This window comes from Clupea harengus, chromosome 13 (assembly GCF_900700415.2).
Source record: "Clupea harengus chromosome 13, Ch_v2.0.2, whole genome shotgun sequence".
Taxonomy (NCBI): domain Eukaryota; kingdom Metazoa; phylum Chordata; class Actinopteri; order Clupeiformes; family Clupeidae; genus Clupea; species Clupea harengus.
The window spans coordinates 8,612,081-8,627,338 of NC_045164.1; the positions used below are offsets into that span (position 1 = coordinate 8,612,081).

At 42.5% G+C, this 15,258-nt stretch overlaps 2 protein-coding genes across 4 annotated transcripts in view; one reads left to right on the top strand and one right to left on the bottom strand.

Annotated features, from left to right (window-relative positions):
• Nucleotides 1-7,445, top strand: part of slka (STE20-like kinase a) — a 31,111-nt gene extending 23,666 nt beyond the window's left edge. For all 3 annotated transcript variants that reach the window (XM_012827290.3, XM_031578652.2, XM_031578653.2), the window contains 5 exons: nt 1,216-1,340; nt 1,550-1,738; nt 2,820-2,945; nt 3,164-3,277; nt 4,062-7,445. In XM_012827290.3, the coding sequence (XP_012682744.2) occupies nt 1,216-1,340; nt 1,550-1,738; nt 2,820-2,945; nt 3,164-3,277; nt 4,062-4,208 (701 nt within the window). In that variant the 3' untranslated portion in view covers nt 4,209-7,445. The remainder of the gene's footprint in view (nt 1-1,215; nt 1,341-1,549; nt 1,739-2,819; nt 2,946-3,163; nt 3,278-4,061) is intronic.
• A 7,116-nt stretch (nt 7,446-14,561) lies between these two features.
• Nucleotides 14,562-15,064, bottom strand: LOC122133404 (hibernation-associated plasma protein HP-25-like). Its single transcript, XM_042709557.1, has 2 exons — nt 14,977-15,064; nt 14,562-14,771 (listed from the first exon to the last, which is right to left on the bottom strand). Exons 1-2 carry the CDS (start codon nt 15,059-15,061, stop codon nt 14,587-14,589), a joined length of 270 nt encoding a protein of 89 aa, XP_042565491.1. The 5' UTR covers nt 15,062-15,064; the 3' UTR covers nt 14,562-14,586.
• Nucleotides 15,065-15,258: the final 194 nt, after the last annotated feature.

Sequence of the window (15,258 nt, forward strand, 5' to 3'; positions counted from 1 at the left end):
ACACACGCTGAAGGACACAGTTTAAGCAGCATATCACAGTGCTGGGATTGTGTGTATGTATGTGTACAGGTTTTGAAAAACTACCGTGTTAAATAAGATAATAAATTCTCAATAAACTCTTCAATTACATATGTTTCCCCTTTGTCCTAAAAAAGAACTTGTGATATGAGTAAATACTACAATGTGCCAGTCAGTGGTAGGCATGGTAAACTTCCTTTGTGGTTTAACAACCAACCACACAGATAACCATAGACATACTGTATATAGATATAGACCTATATATGTCTATGCAGATAACACCTCAACCACACGGCAGAGTTAAGAGGTCTGATGAGAGGCCCTGCTGCTGTCGCAGAGAGACATGGAGGATGAAGAAGGAGAGGAGAGCATGGAGGAAAAACTGTATTAAAGGGAGGGATAGAAAGAGAACGAATGAATAATGCAAGAATGAATGAAATTAAGCAGGCTAAATATAGTAATAGACTTGTCAGAGGTTAAGAATGAGTGGGGTGCTTTCCATTCAGCGAGAGAGAGAGAGCGAGATAGCGAGAGAGAGAGAGAGAGAGAGCGAGAGAGAGAGAGAGAGAGAGAGAGAGAAAGAGTGGTCAGGAAGTGTAAACCACTCTGACAGACAAACTTTCCGGCTCTGATGTGGCAGCTCTCATAAGCAGCATGTGAGTCAGAACACAAGCAATGCAACAAGTTCATGCACTCAACACCCCTCTATGTAATAGCAATCCACAGTGAGCAGCCCCATCAGAGGGGTGTGTGTGTTTGTCTCTGTGTGTGTATGTGAGGCCCTGTGTGTGTATGTGTGTGTGTGTGTGTATGTGAGACCCTGTGTGTGTGTGTTTGTGTGTGTGTGTGTGTGTGTGTGTGTGTGTGTTCATTGTTCTTTGGCAGGGCTGACACCACTGTATGGGGAGACATGTCTTGACTTGTATTGACTGTGTGAGCGCGTGTACGTTGGCTGGTTATTTATTTACTGACATCACTGTAATAACTGACTGTGTGTATGGGTGTGTGTTTGTATAATGAATGACTGTGGTTGCAAGGACACAATCATTTTCTATTCTGAGTAAGTCATTGTCACCGTGTGTGTGTTTATTGTGTAACAAATGACTACAACTGCAGACATTGTATCATATGAATACGCCATTGTGACTGTACATGCGTGTGTGTCTCTGTGTGTGTGTGTGTGTGCGTGTGTAACAGCTCGTGAGGCAGCAATGTGGGAGTTGGAGGAGCGCCACCTACAGGAGAAGCATCAGTTGCTCAAACAGCAGTTGAAGGACCAGTACTTCATGCAGAGACACCAGCTGCTCAAGCGTCATGACAAGGTGTGTGTGTGTGTGTGTGTGTGTGTGTGTGTGTGTGTGTGTGTGTGTGTGTGTGTGTGTGTATTAGTGTGTGTGCAAGGGAGGGAGGGAGATAGACCTTAGGGTATGAGACAGATGTGTGGTTATTCCCTGTGAAAACTACAAAAGATGAGGACATTTTTTTGGAGGGACACTAATTTGTGTGTGTGTATGTGTGTGTGTGTGAGCAGGAGATGGAGCAGATGGGTGGCTATAACCAGCGTTTAATGGAGGAGATGAAGAACAAGCACACTCAGGAGAAGGGCCGTCTGCCCAAGATCCAGCGCAGCGAGGCCAAGACCCGCATGGCCATGTTCAAGAAGAGCCTCCGCATCACAGCCACCGGCACGCCAGAGCAGGACCGCGACAAGATCAAACAGGTCCGAGGGCACACTGGCTGACCTCTGATCAGTGCTTCAGACCATTACCACTCTAGTCCTGTGTAATAGCACCGTCTTGGGGACTATTACTGGTTTAAAGAGAGTTAAATACGGGTCATAGTAAGCTGTGTGAGCAGTGTGTCTCAGCCCAGTCTACATATGTACTCGGGGCAGGGTCGTGATCAGCTGTTAACACAGTCGTGACAAAGTTGCTCACGGTGCAGCAGAGCTGACCCTTTTTCTCACAGACAGTGTGGCCTGTGGTTTTAATCTAAAAAAAGATGCTCTCAGATCAGTGTGTGACCCTGCTGATCATGCAGTCTGAAATAGCGTTAAAAAAACAGAGCACACGAACCAACCAACCACACACACACTTACTGTAAGCATTTGCCAAAGACCAGGCAGTGCTCTGTGTAATCATTTGGCCATTCTGAAATAAATACGGACAGACCGAGAGAGGTAGAGAAAGAGAGAGAGAACTGAGTTACACCAGGCAGTTCTTGTAAATAAAATGTGTGTGTCCCAGTATTAGCTTGTGGCTATTAACTCTCACACACACACATCTCATATCTCTCACCATAAAACTCCCATAAGCACTGCTGGCTATGTTAGTGTGGCAGACAGTAAGGTGGACAAATCTGCAATTTATTAGTAAAATTGGGTTAAGAGTTAAACCTTGCTGCATGCACATGATGCTTTCTTTCAAATGATAAGTAAAAGTTTTATATTATAGTTTTATATAGTTAATATATACACTACTCATGGGCATGAACAAACCCATTTTGATTTCACATTAATCCCCTAAGTTGTTACAGAGAGAAAGGTCCTTTGATAAACAAAGGTGTTGAGCAGTTCAGTAATGTGGGTAGAAGGTCAGTTAGAAGAGCCTTGTTGTTCTAGTTACATAAGTGTTAAAACCCATACAAAAACGGGTTTAGTTTTTGTGGTTACTATAGCAACCTATTCTACTTTTCTATTGCTCTGAAAAAAACAAGCAAATATTCTCATGTTTTTTTGATGATTTTTTACATTCATGTTTCTGTGTGTGTGTGTGTGTGTGTGTGTGTGTGTGTGCCCATAGTTTGCGGTCCAAGAGGAGAAGAGGCAGAAGAACGAACGGCAGCATCAGCAGCAGAAACACGAGAACCAGACGAGGGACCTACAACTTCAGTGCGAGTCCAACCTCAGAGAGCTTCAGCAGCTACAGGTACACACACACACACACACACACACACACACACACACACACACACACACACACAAATACACACACACACACACACACACAGGCAAATTATGGAATGTATACGAGGTGAGGTTTTATCGTGTGTCTGTGTGTGTGTATCTGTATGTGTGTGTGTGTGTGTGTATCTGTATATGTGTGTGTGTGTGTGTGTGTGTGTGTGTGTGTGTGTGTGTGTGTAGAATGAAAAGTGCCACTTGCTGGTAGAGCATGAGACTCAGAAGCTGAAGGAGCTGGATGAGGAGAATGGCCAGGAGCTGAAAGAGTGGAGGGAGAAGCTGAGACCACGCAAAAAGGTCAGAAAACAAAGACAACACACACACTCACACAAAGACAAGACACACACACACACACACACACACACACACTCACACAGAGGCAACACACACACACACTCACACAGAGACAACACACACACACACACACACACACACACACACACACACAAAGACAAGACACACACACTCACACAAAGACAAGACACACACACACAAACACTAACACAAAGACACACACACACTCACACAAAGACAAGACACACACACACTCACACAAAGACAAGACACACACACACTCACAAAGACAAGACACACACACACTCACACAAAGACAAGACACACACTCACACAAAGACAACACACACACTCACACAAAGACAAGACACACACACTCACACAAAGACAAGACACACACTCACACAAAGACAACACACACACTCACACAAAGACAAGACACACACACTCACACAAAGACAAGACACACGTAAGACACTCAATGTCTGAACACACAATGCTTGATGGATGGAACGGCTAAACCCAACATAGAGTTGGCAATTTAACAAACATTGTCTATTTCCTGTTGCAGTATCTGACAGCACACATATTTCATGAATGCAAACAGCACTAATAATGTATGGGCTCTGATACTGAGACTTTGCTTTTCCTAGGCTAAATTGAGTTATGCAGAATTCAGATGTTAGAATGCCAAAGTGTAGATTACGGACTGCCTTGCTTTTCTTACCCATCCTTTCCATGTGCTAGCCTTTAACGACCAATCATCGCGCTGTATTTGTGTTGCCAGGCACTGGAGGAGGAGTTCAGCAGGAGGCAGCAGGAGCAGGACGTGTTCTTCAGCACCAGCGGCGACTCTGAGTGCCTGAACCCCAGCGCCCAGAGCAGGGTGTCCAAGTTCTACCCTGTGGCAGGGGCCCACTCCTCTGGGTCCTAACCAACACACACACACACACTCACATATATACACATACACACACACACACACACACACACACACACACACACACACACACACACACACACACACACACACACATATACACATACACACTGAGGTTCCCACGGGTTCCTGCATCATTGACAATCTTGGGAGCTTCGTCACAAATATGCCCACTTCACTATGACGCTGCAGAATCTCAATTAGTGCCATGACCCTCTCAGAGACACACCCACGTATGACCATGCCCCTGTACACGCACCGCTGAACATGGGAGTTTACTAAGCCATTTCTAAGAGACTGACTGACTGACTGACTGATTGTGTCAGACCAGACATATCAGACCAGACCTGATTAGTGAAGATAAGGCAAGACTTTATGAGACAAGACCACACCAGACCAGACCAGACCTGACCTGACTGGATGAGACCAGGCCAGACCAGGTGGACTACATTAAAATGGATATAATCTTCCAAAATGGCTCAGGCAATGCAGTGGAACAGCAACTTTAGAGACACTTTTCACTTCAAGTCCAGCTCCTATTCCTCAGTTCCAAGAGGGAGTCAGTGCCTGAAATGTGCGTATTGTCCATGTCAGTGTGTGTTGGTTTGTGTGTGTTTTTTGGTGACGTGTGTATGGTTTGTTTGCGTGTCTGTACGTGTGTGTTCTAAAGGAGCTGGACCTACTCCTGTCCTTGCCCTCCCTTATGCTGCGCTCAGTGTGTCTTCGCTGAGGTGGCCGGAAACTTCTGGCACGTATATGCTAGAGCGCGTAACGGATCAACACAGCCGGTGCTAGGATGAGTCACAGGACTCTGGAAGACAAACGTTTGTCATTACCCAAAGGAAATGGACTGAACACGGAACACATGAAGTGCACACTGGTGCTTTTAAACGTGGCGGTGTGGGATTCACATGACGTTGTTTATGTCATAGCTGATGCATGTTCCCTTTGAGTGGGTCTGACCGTGACTAATCGCACCGTTTCTATGACGACGATCACCCTTCCCAGTGCAGTGGCCATGTCTAGTGTGTCTCCATGGATACAGAATGGTGTGAGTATTGCTGTTGTGTATCCTGCTGGTATATATCCTAATGGTATGTGATTTTTGTTTTTGTTTTTTTTGTTTAAGAACCTTAAATCTTTAAGGTCAGATCAAAACAAAATGAAGCACTTTAGAACTTTAGAGTTCTTTAGTAACTTTCCAATTCTGGTTGTGGAGGGCTTTGGTGAGGGATAATGAACTTCAGTGGAATGTATTATTGCACTGTTTCAACCCATCTAAGAATATGCAGTATGAAGGTCTTGTGCATTTTAAAGGCATGTATGCCTAGATAGATTGCAAGCTTACTTTGGCCACTTTCTCTTGGAATGATTTTTAGCACATCTCTGCCTAATGCACACAAGCTTTTAATGAAGGACATGGGAGAGAATGTGGGGGTATTGGATATGTAATTTCCATGTCAAACTTTTTAATTTGTATTTTTAAGAAGCTGATCACTTTTAATACTGCTGTTACAGTTTGGTTGTCGCCGTCCCATCTCCCCCTGACCCCCCCCCAATTGAATGTCTGACAATGAATGATGTCACTGATGTTCTGCTGATGATCATGGGCACTTGTTATGGCTTAAAGGAAGGAACTGTCTAAATATTTACTGGCTTACCTTGTTCATTGTATTACTGTATGCTGTTTTTAAATGCTATCATTTTTTTTTGACTGTTGGTCCAAATTGTTGCCATGGCAAACGTGGTTACCCTTTTGTTTTCCATCCGATGTTCTGCTCAGTCAGGACTGAAAAGGCTACTGTAAGTGATGCTGTAGAAAGTGTCTGGTCAATAATGTTTCTCCAGTTTGTATTAAATATGCAGTTGTTTTCATAGCTCACCAATCTATTGCCTGACAGTTTGACCACAGTTTGTGTGTAGGTTTGACCACCAGTTTTGTTTGACATCATCTGAGCCTTGGACACTGCAAAAGGATGCAAGGACAACCAATCAGTGAATGCCTAGTCGTTAAGATATGCACCTAATCGGCTTTTCTGTACTGAGCACAGTTGACCAGCTGTGCTGAGGGAACTATGTTTGAGAGCAGAACTCTTTCTGTCATTGGACCAGTTGCTTCCCGCTTTGAGAACCATTTGGCCCAACACTGGAAAAAAAAGCCTCTAACAACCCAGAAGGCTAACAGGGAATAAACCCACATGGATGTTTTGGGTAAGCTGGATCTGGGCTGGTTGTCTTTGATACGTATATCAGCAGTCAGAGGCTCGCATTTCTCTGTCCCATAATCCATTTTACGGGACAAAGCGCAAACTTCCTGCCATAAAGGCGGTTTGCCCACCAGTCCCCTATGGAGTTTTACATGCAGAGCCCACTAGTGTCTGAGCTCTGCATAGTGGGTGCTCTCGCTCACCCAAATATCACACACTTTGTAGGTGGTAAGTGATATGCTGAAAGTGTATAAGGTGTTTTTTTTTTCTTTTTTGGTGTGTGTGTGCATTTTTTGGTTTTTGTGTGTGAGGTATAGGTATACTGTATCAGGTATACTGTTTCTAAAAGCATTGGTAGCAGTCAGATTCTCATTAGATGATGTAGAAGATCATTATCAATCATTATCTTGGTTAATTGATCTCACTGCTTTAATGCCACTAGGAAACAGCCCAATGGGAAGTGTTTTTGTATGAGTGTGTATATGTATCTAGTGTGTGTGTATGTATGAGTGTGTATATGTGTCTATGTATTTCCAAATGCAGGTGATTTGAGAGTACACTGCTCTCTATAGAATGCGTTACATTGACTGTGTTAGGCATGTCTGATGGCAGATATGGAGGAAGAGCGGATTCCTTCTCGAATCAATGCAGGTCCAGGCCGGATTGATTAGTCATCAGCTATCTGGGTCCATTATTCCTGGCTGATCCCTGCAGAGGTACCCGAAAAGCATTCCATATGCATCATCTAAGAATATTCCGTACAAGTCTGACACACCATACCCATATGAAGCTGTACAAGTTACCTGTGGTCTGGCACAAGCACACCCACACACATGATCTGTGTATGTATGGGTCTATGTCATAGATGTATTTTGCAGAGGTCATAACGTAAAATGTGGCCAGCGTTGTTTGTGCTTGGATGGAATGTCTGTTATGCATATTTGAGTTCAGTTAGGGTTCGATTTGATGAAGAGATCTCTCTGGAGATTGCTCTCATGATGCTGTAAATAAAACGGTTATTTTATTTTTCCATGTGTCATTGTGTCAGAGGATGCCTTTAGAAAACTGAATGGCAAAAGTAAATAAATTGTGTTTAAGTTGTTGATGGGTGCAGGCAGGGGTTTGGTCGTGCTTGTCGTTTACCAATAAGCACAGAAACTCTGTGTTGTGTTCTTTCACAGACTTCTGAAACAACAGGGAGAAAGAGGGGTGAGGGGGAATCTTGTCATGTGTGTGAGAGAGAGAGAGAGAGCAGTCCTTCATCCAAAACAAAACTGCAGTTAACTGAAATTATGGTTTTAACATTTTATTGAGTTCAAATGGTAGCAAAGCTATAGCCTTTCATTAAAAAAAAAAAAAAAAAAAAACCTGAACCATTCTTTTAACGTACTGTAATGGTTAAGTTGTATTTGAAAGGTTACTAACAGTGGACCTGTGTACTCCAGAGTGGAGTAGGTTGCACCTGCTCTGTAACTGTGTGTGTGATTCATACATGTGTTGAAATGAATGATATTAATGTTTGAATTGTTATGCATATTATTTTCTAATACACTGATTCTAAAATTCCGCTGGTTGACAGTGCAAGAACACATTTCAATTGCAACACACTTGATAATGAAAAACATTTTATATCAAAAGGTACAAAAATAGATACAAACATAATGGTAACAATATCACTACAGTTGCCCTTTCTCTTTCTCACTAAACACATTCATTCTCAAGTGCCATTCACAAAAATTAAAAGCACAAATTATGTATTGGAATTAGTTGTAATGAATACTCATGCAGAACAAAATTGATCAGAAAATGTCCCTTACCTCAAATGTAGTCAAACAGAAATGATGTGTGAAGTTTAAAAGGGGCTTCTTTGAATGTAAGCTCTATGTGGACTTCATAAAGCAACCCATATGTTGAAGTTGAAGGGACCAGCATAGGTCATAAGAATATGCCATAGTCAATAAGTCAATGATATTATACCTAGTTCTAATTGTTACTTTTATTTGGACTTAACTAGCATGTAAACAGTTCCAGGGTGAATATACTTGATTTTGACCAGGGGAGTGAGGTGCGACATTGGTCTCACCTCCCCCCCCCAGGTCGAGACAAAGAACCCTGCATGCATGGCCCATTTGAATAGACGGTAACACCCCCTAATGTCAGTGTATTTAACAGACCCCAAGGAATAAGTCAGATATGCTGAGGTGAAGTCCTGTGAGGGAGGATGGATCTGAAAGTCTCTGTCTCAAAGTGGTCGGCCGACATTCTTCAAGAATAAACCTGAATCCTGACTGATCAAACCTAAGACTGAATCTTCAATATATGGTATAAAACTAATTACCATCAAAGTCATCACACTTCCTTGAAATTGTTACTAAAGTTACTAAATACTGCTTAATGTACTTGCCTATTTGGCATTATTTTGACACCAAACTCAACCAAACAATTTTGAGTTTATCATTTGACTACATGTGAGATGAGTGGACAATTCTTGTCAATTTGGCTTTTGATCAAGCTACTCCTTCAACATCTCTCCCCTAAAATCCCACAAACTGCTTGCTCACAGCCTGACTTTCACAACCTGACGGATACCTCAGCATATAGATCTACTTACACTAGATAGCATGTTGCCTACGCAGTCTACTACAAGCATATCCTCACAGCATCTGAACACACCTGTATTGTGTTCAACAGAGGACTTGGTGGTGTGGCAAAACAAAGATGTTCTCTGACCAAGGACGAAGGATGTTAAGCTCCTGCGTGCCTCTTTCGTCGTGTGAATGTCACCTCACCTGTGGGACCAAAGATGTTTTATGAGTCAAAAAACAAACGGAGGGAAAAGAGAGCCAAATAAATTGGAGAACCCTTCATGGTTCCACTCAAGGCCCTCTGTTTAGTTCTTTATAGAAGCATTCTGAGCATTCTGGAGTTCATCAACATCACCATATTCACCTGTGAGGACCCTGGTCAGTAACAAAGAATGGTCATAAATTGTACTGGGATCTTATGGTGAAAAATGCTGCAGTGTAATCGGCAGTCCGAGAAACCCACAGAGATATTTGAAACCCATAGAGATATTTGTTTTTATTGAAAGAATGTACTCCTTCAGGTGCCCACACCTACACACTAATTACATTTACTTTACATATTCTATTTTGGTGTAGGTGAACAGCACTTGGAGTGGATTAGTTATTTTTTTTTACATAATTATAGCTTTTTCAGTCCTGTGTTGGTCTACTGATAACAAGAAACCCCTGTCTTTAAATGGCATGTTGATTATTTGATAGTTTTGATAAATAACGGTGTACCTCTCTCTCCCCTGTCACCTGGACTTCCTGAGGCACCTGGTCGGCCTGGTGAGCCTGGGGAGAGATCGTCATGGTAATCACTGTCAGACACACATTTTCCAAAATATGTCCAGCCCCAACCACCTTCATGCCTTCATTATTGTCATATAATGTGTACATGTATATGTGACCTTATGAGTGACGTCACCGGTAATGAGATCACGCGAGATATACGTTAGTCTTATGTTGATGCTAAAGTGATAAGTTGGATTTATCTGCCTGTGTGTTACCTTCACGTTTGTTCAATAGAGAACTTTGCACTTATACTTATTGAGTGCACATCAGTTCTTTACAATTATCAAACAGCCCTTCCAGGTTCTGATATTTCAGCTGCATGTCTGACTATCCCCATACCCACTGGCCATCTGGCATCCCAGGTACTTTCTCTGGCCTTTTGGGCCAAGAGAATCAAATTCATTTCATTTTTGACTGGCCCAAAAAGTAGATAGAGCGCCCCAAGAGCTCAAGACAAACAGACAATATTGCCTCATGCTAAGCTTTTGTCCCATTCTAAGCTTTGATTAATTTGTTCATGGAAAATAACACTGGAGAATATTTAGAATTGATACACTAGGGGTGTCACGATACCAAAAATTCAGTAGTCGGTACCAATACCAGTAAAATAACACGATTCTCGATGCCAATTTCGATACCACGGTAAAAAAAAAAGGATTTTCCATGATTCCATGTACTTGAACTTGAAACATGAACTTCTTTACTAAAATATTTGATAGCAAAATGTCATAAGACATACAAAACATGTGCAATAGAGCATATCACAACATAATAAAGTGCAATTTATGGTCATAGTGCAACAACTAGTGTCCCCAGACACATTCCAGACTTCCAGGCATCGTTTCAAAAGGTACTGTGCAAAAACAACAACAGTGCAAAACAAAACAGTGGATATAACAGTGCAGCCATTCAATGTTCAGTGTGGTCGCGGCGAAATTCCACCTGTCACTCGCAAATCGTCTTTTAGGCTACATTGAGTCTATGGCATCGAAAACAATAAATAATTTGGGTAATCGTGTTTTTTCGAACCAATTCCATATTCAGTTGTGACTATATTAAACTAGGACATTCAGTGAATTTCGCTAGTTTTGACATGATACTTCCACGATACATGCTCTCTTTCTCTCCTTCTAACCAAGGTAGGCTATAGGCTAACGTTAAAACTGCAGCATAGCTAAACTCTCCTTGAATTCTTTAAACAAATCCGGATGACGGTCTTTCAGGTGCTTTGCTAAATTGGAAGTATTACCTCCTTTGGTCTGAAGAACAGGGTAGCATTGTTTGCAAAGTAGGGTGACCAGACGTCCTCTTTTACCCGGACATGTCCTCTTTTCGAGACCTAAACAATGCGTCCGGCAGGGATTCCAAAAGCGTCCGGGATTTTGCCTCGTCAGATATTTGTGTTTGGGTCTTTCACAAACTAGTTCTTACGTCCTTACAAGTTTTTTTTTTTTATACTCGGAAGCCTAGGTGCAACTCGCGTTCAAATGATAAGACTCCGTTTTGATTGGTGGATCAGGAGCAAAACAGTATTTGATTTGAGTCCAGCCCCTTGCATTTCGCCACTGAGGGAGCTTTCACTAACCAGTGACCAGTGACGGTCGTTTTTTTTTTTCTCCGTCTGTGACATCGCGCCCCCCCTGGAGAGTGTTCGCGCCCTCCCAGGGGGGCGCGCCCCCCACTTTGAGAACCACTGCTCTATAATAATAAGAAAAAACAATGTAACATTATGGAGTATTTTAGGGGAATGACACTAGCTGCCCAGGCTATTCACAGTGTAGTTTTGTGCTCCAGGTCTGAAATCTAAGACGATATCACCGATATCATAATACATCAGTTAACAAGCTGGCTGGCTTTTATCAGTATAAACTTTGATGTTGATGTCCATATTAAGGACCCCTTAATATACTATAAATTTAACTTTGCATGGTTTGTATGTAAACCATGTTAGGACTTTTCAGGATTTTGTGTTTCCTGGTCAGCCTCATAACATAACATAAACTGCCACAGATCAGAAATGTATCACAGAAGGCTTATGGTGCCCCTGAGTGCCATACCTTGGTCTCCTTTAGGCCCAGGGTAACCCCTGTCTCCCTTGTTCCCTGGTCTTCCCTGGGGTCCAGGGATGGTGCCGTGTTCTGGAAAAGGTCACAGCAGCGTTAGCGATGTTAGCATTAGTGTGATGAAGGAAAAAGGTTTTAATTCCCGTTCATCGTAACTCTCGCCCCATGAATACTAACTTCTGAAGAAGTCCATGAGGTCTGCTGTGGTGTTGCCATGTTGAGCGAAGACACGGCTGTATCCTGGTGATCCAGGGGGTCCAGGAGGCCCGGGAGGACCTTGGACATTTCTAGAGTTTCCACGGAGATAATCCTCATCTATAACGCTCTGGAGTAGGCCTTGGTCTGAAGGACAAAAGAGACAGTGCTTACTACACATAACCAATAAAATTGTATCAAAGAAAAACCACACACCAATTGTTATGGCTCATTTTCTCACTCAACCCCAACCCTTACCTTAAGCCTATGCCATAACTGTCACCATAATCCTAATACAAATAAATACATTGTACCAATGTGCTATTACTCATTATTACTCAAAATGTAAACCCAAAAACTCTTTACTACTCTTTATTTAATAGTGTTGCAATGGAAGTTACAATGGAGTTTTGGCACTTTTAATATAATGTTTCGCCCTATTTTTATTTTGGCGTGTAGCGGGAGTTATGTGTGAATAACTGTTTACTTCCTTGTTGTGTTCATCATGTGGTCTCTCCAGGTGTTCTGTGCATGAATGTTGATGTCTGCATAATTCTGTTTTAATGTTCTAAATGTGAGTGATTGGTGTTTTCCCTTTCTGTTCATGTATCTTTAGTTAGCAAATAAGTCAGTGTGTTGTATAAATGCCCTAGTGTGATTTTAGCGTCTTTGTCTACCCCTAGCCTGTAAAATGTGTTTGTGCGTATATATAAGCCCACTCCATTTTGCCATTCTGTATCAGTGTCTGAATGCTTGTGTCTGTCTTCAATAAACAGCAAGAAAGCCAAAGACACACCTGGCTCTGTGAGATCGCTACATTATGTTAGTGTGTATCCACAGTGACAACAACAACACCGTATGTTTTTGCCAGTGGCGACATGGACTCACTCCTGATGTAGTCAGTCACCCTCAGTGCCATGCTGGAGTAGTCAACGGTGTCTGCCCGTGCCCGGTCAGTGCCATAGTAGTTCTGGTGCCCAGGTTCACCACGGTCTCCCTTAGGGCCGGCGGGACCCTGAGGACCTGGGGGCCCTGGGTGGCTGGATACATAGCGCTGCCCTTCACCACCTAAAGGGGGGAGACACACCAGTCAGACCTGTGGGTGTGTGTGAGTGTGTGCCATTTGTTTGTCTCTCTGTGTGTCTTGGGTGTGTCAGTCTGCATCAGTATATATGGTTGGCTTGGTTTACAAAGATCTCTCATGGCAGATTATTGCAGCAAGTAGCAAGTGGCAATTGCCTTTTTCTGTCACTGGTAGTTACCCATTCTCATAGAACAGAGACTTAGACATGTGTGTGTGGTTGTGTGGGTGTAATCATGATGTATTATAATTAGTGCTGTCAAACGATTAAAATATTTAATCGCGATTAATCGCATTTATGTCATAGTTAACTCAAAATTAATCGCGATTAATCGCAAATTTTTATCTATTCTAAATTCTTTATTTTTACTTTAATGCCCTTAACAACATGGAAAAGTGGATTGGCTTGCTTTATGCAAATGTTTTATTTTATTGAAAACCAATATTGCCAAACAGGGCGGTACAAAATAAAATTATGAAGTGCACATTTCAGGTAAACAAGGACTCAGCCTATAGTGCAGTTAAACCATGGCTTAATATTTTCTTTTTTTCAAGTTTGCTGGGAACATAGCTGTCAGGCATCTTATTTCAGAAACATTGAACCGTAACAGTTAGGTTACCAATAAAAGGTAAGCCTACTACTTCTTTGCTTTCAGCCAGCTGCCTGTTGACATTTTCAGACAACAGTGAAGCTCGCTTCTTTTGCACAACACAACTTTTAAAAGTAAACTTTCCATTCAGAAGCTTTTTATCATCTATTTCGCCGTATCACGCTCACCATTCACTCAAACTGTAACGTTAGCCTACTACACAGTTTGCGAGGCCAAAAAGAATGTAAATCTAAAAAAATAAATAAATATTTTTTTTTTTTTAAAATCGCGTTAATCTCGCGATAAAAAAATGAACGGCGTTAAAATGGGTTTGCGTTAACGCCGTTAATAACGCGTTAAACTGACAGCACTAATTATAATGCAACACTCACTCCTCATGTAGTCCTCGAGCTCAGAGCGGATGTACTGTCTGGATTCCCTGCTGCCGTATTCTCCTGACACTCGGGAGTCTCCTGGCCCTCGGGAGTCTCCTGACCCTCGGGAGTCTCCTGGGGGTCCCTGAGGTCCAGCTGGGCCTGGAGGGCCCGGTGCTCCACTGAAGCCAGAGTCTGTTTGGAGATGGGGGGTAAACGTACATTTACATTCATTTATTTAAATCTTTGCCAAACAAACACACAGCACATGGAAAGCATCCCCTATATCAGCAAAGACATTTTTAATTATTAGTAATATATAATTATATATATATTTATATTTATTCTGTACTTTTAAAAATGAAAGACATGTAGACATCTCCTTCGATTGAATTCCATATCTTCCAAATGGCAGGGCTTGCCTCAAAATAAAAGAATTATACTAGGACCTGGGTGGAGTTTTGTTTACAGTGGACCTTCTCGCACGTGGTCTGTCTCCTCCCTTAACTAATTACAGACACAGACATTGACTCACTCTGTAGGTAGACCTTGATGTCCTCCAGCCTGTAGCCAGAACCTCCGCCACCTTGTGAGGTTCTTCCGGCGGGCCCCACTGGGCCTTGTGGCCCCTGGATGCCTGGAGCCCCTGGCGGACCTGGAGGACCAACTGTCCCATGGTGCCCAGAACCTACAGGGAGATAAGGTAAGTGAGAGAGAGAGACACAGATTTTATTTGTGTGTATGGGTGAGTGAGAGAGAGAGAGAGAGAGAGAAGAAAGCGAGTCGATGTCCAGAAAAGACATGGAACAAGAACAAGATAGGCCCAATAAAAGGGCAGAAAAAGGTGTTTGTCAGGATAAACAGATGAGATAAGGATAAAAAGAGGCTCTTACGTTCCAGCAGGGAGGTGATGTCACCGACGGATCCAGGTAATCCAGGTGTTCCTGGAGGCCCAGGTGCTCCAGGTCTGCCTGACATGCCACGTTCTGTGAAGACAACACAGGCAAGTTTTATTTGGTCTGTACATCAATTTGACATAACTTGTTCTACAGATACAGATGACTTGATAGATATATGAAATTTCAATCTGAACCGATTTGTATATTTTTACTAGGGGAAACTGCCTCTGTAGGTAAAGCAGGAGTTTCAGTTTCCAGAAGTGCATTTAATTGAGC

What these genes read in the sequence shown, in the direction of transcription:
- LOC122133404 (XM_042709557.1), bottom strand. Translation starts at nt 15,061, where the DNA reads ATGTCAGGCAGACCTGGAGCACCTGGGCCTCCAGGAACACCTGGATTA. An exon ending in CATCACCTCCCTGCTGGAAC is followed by an intron (nt 14,772 to 14,976) that starts GTAAGAGCCTCT and finishes ATCTCCCTGTAG; the next exon opens with GTTCTGGGCACCATGGGACA.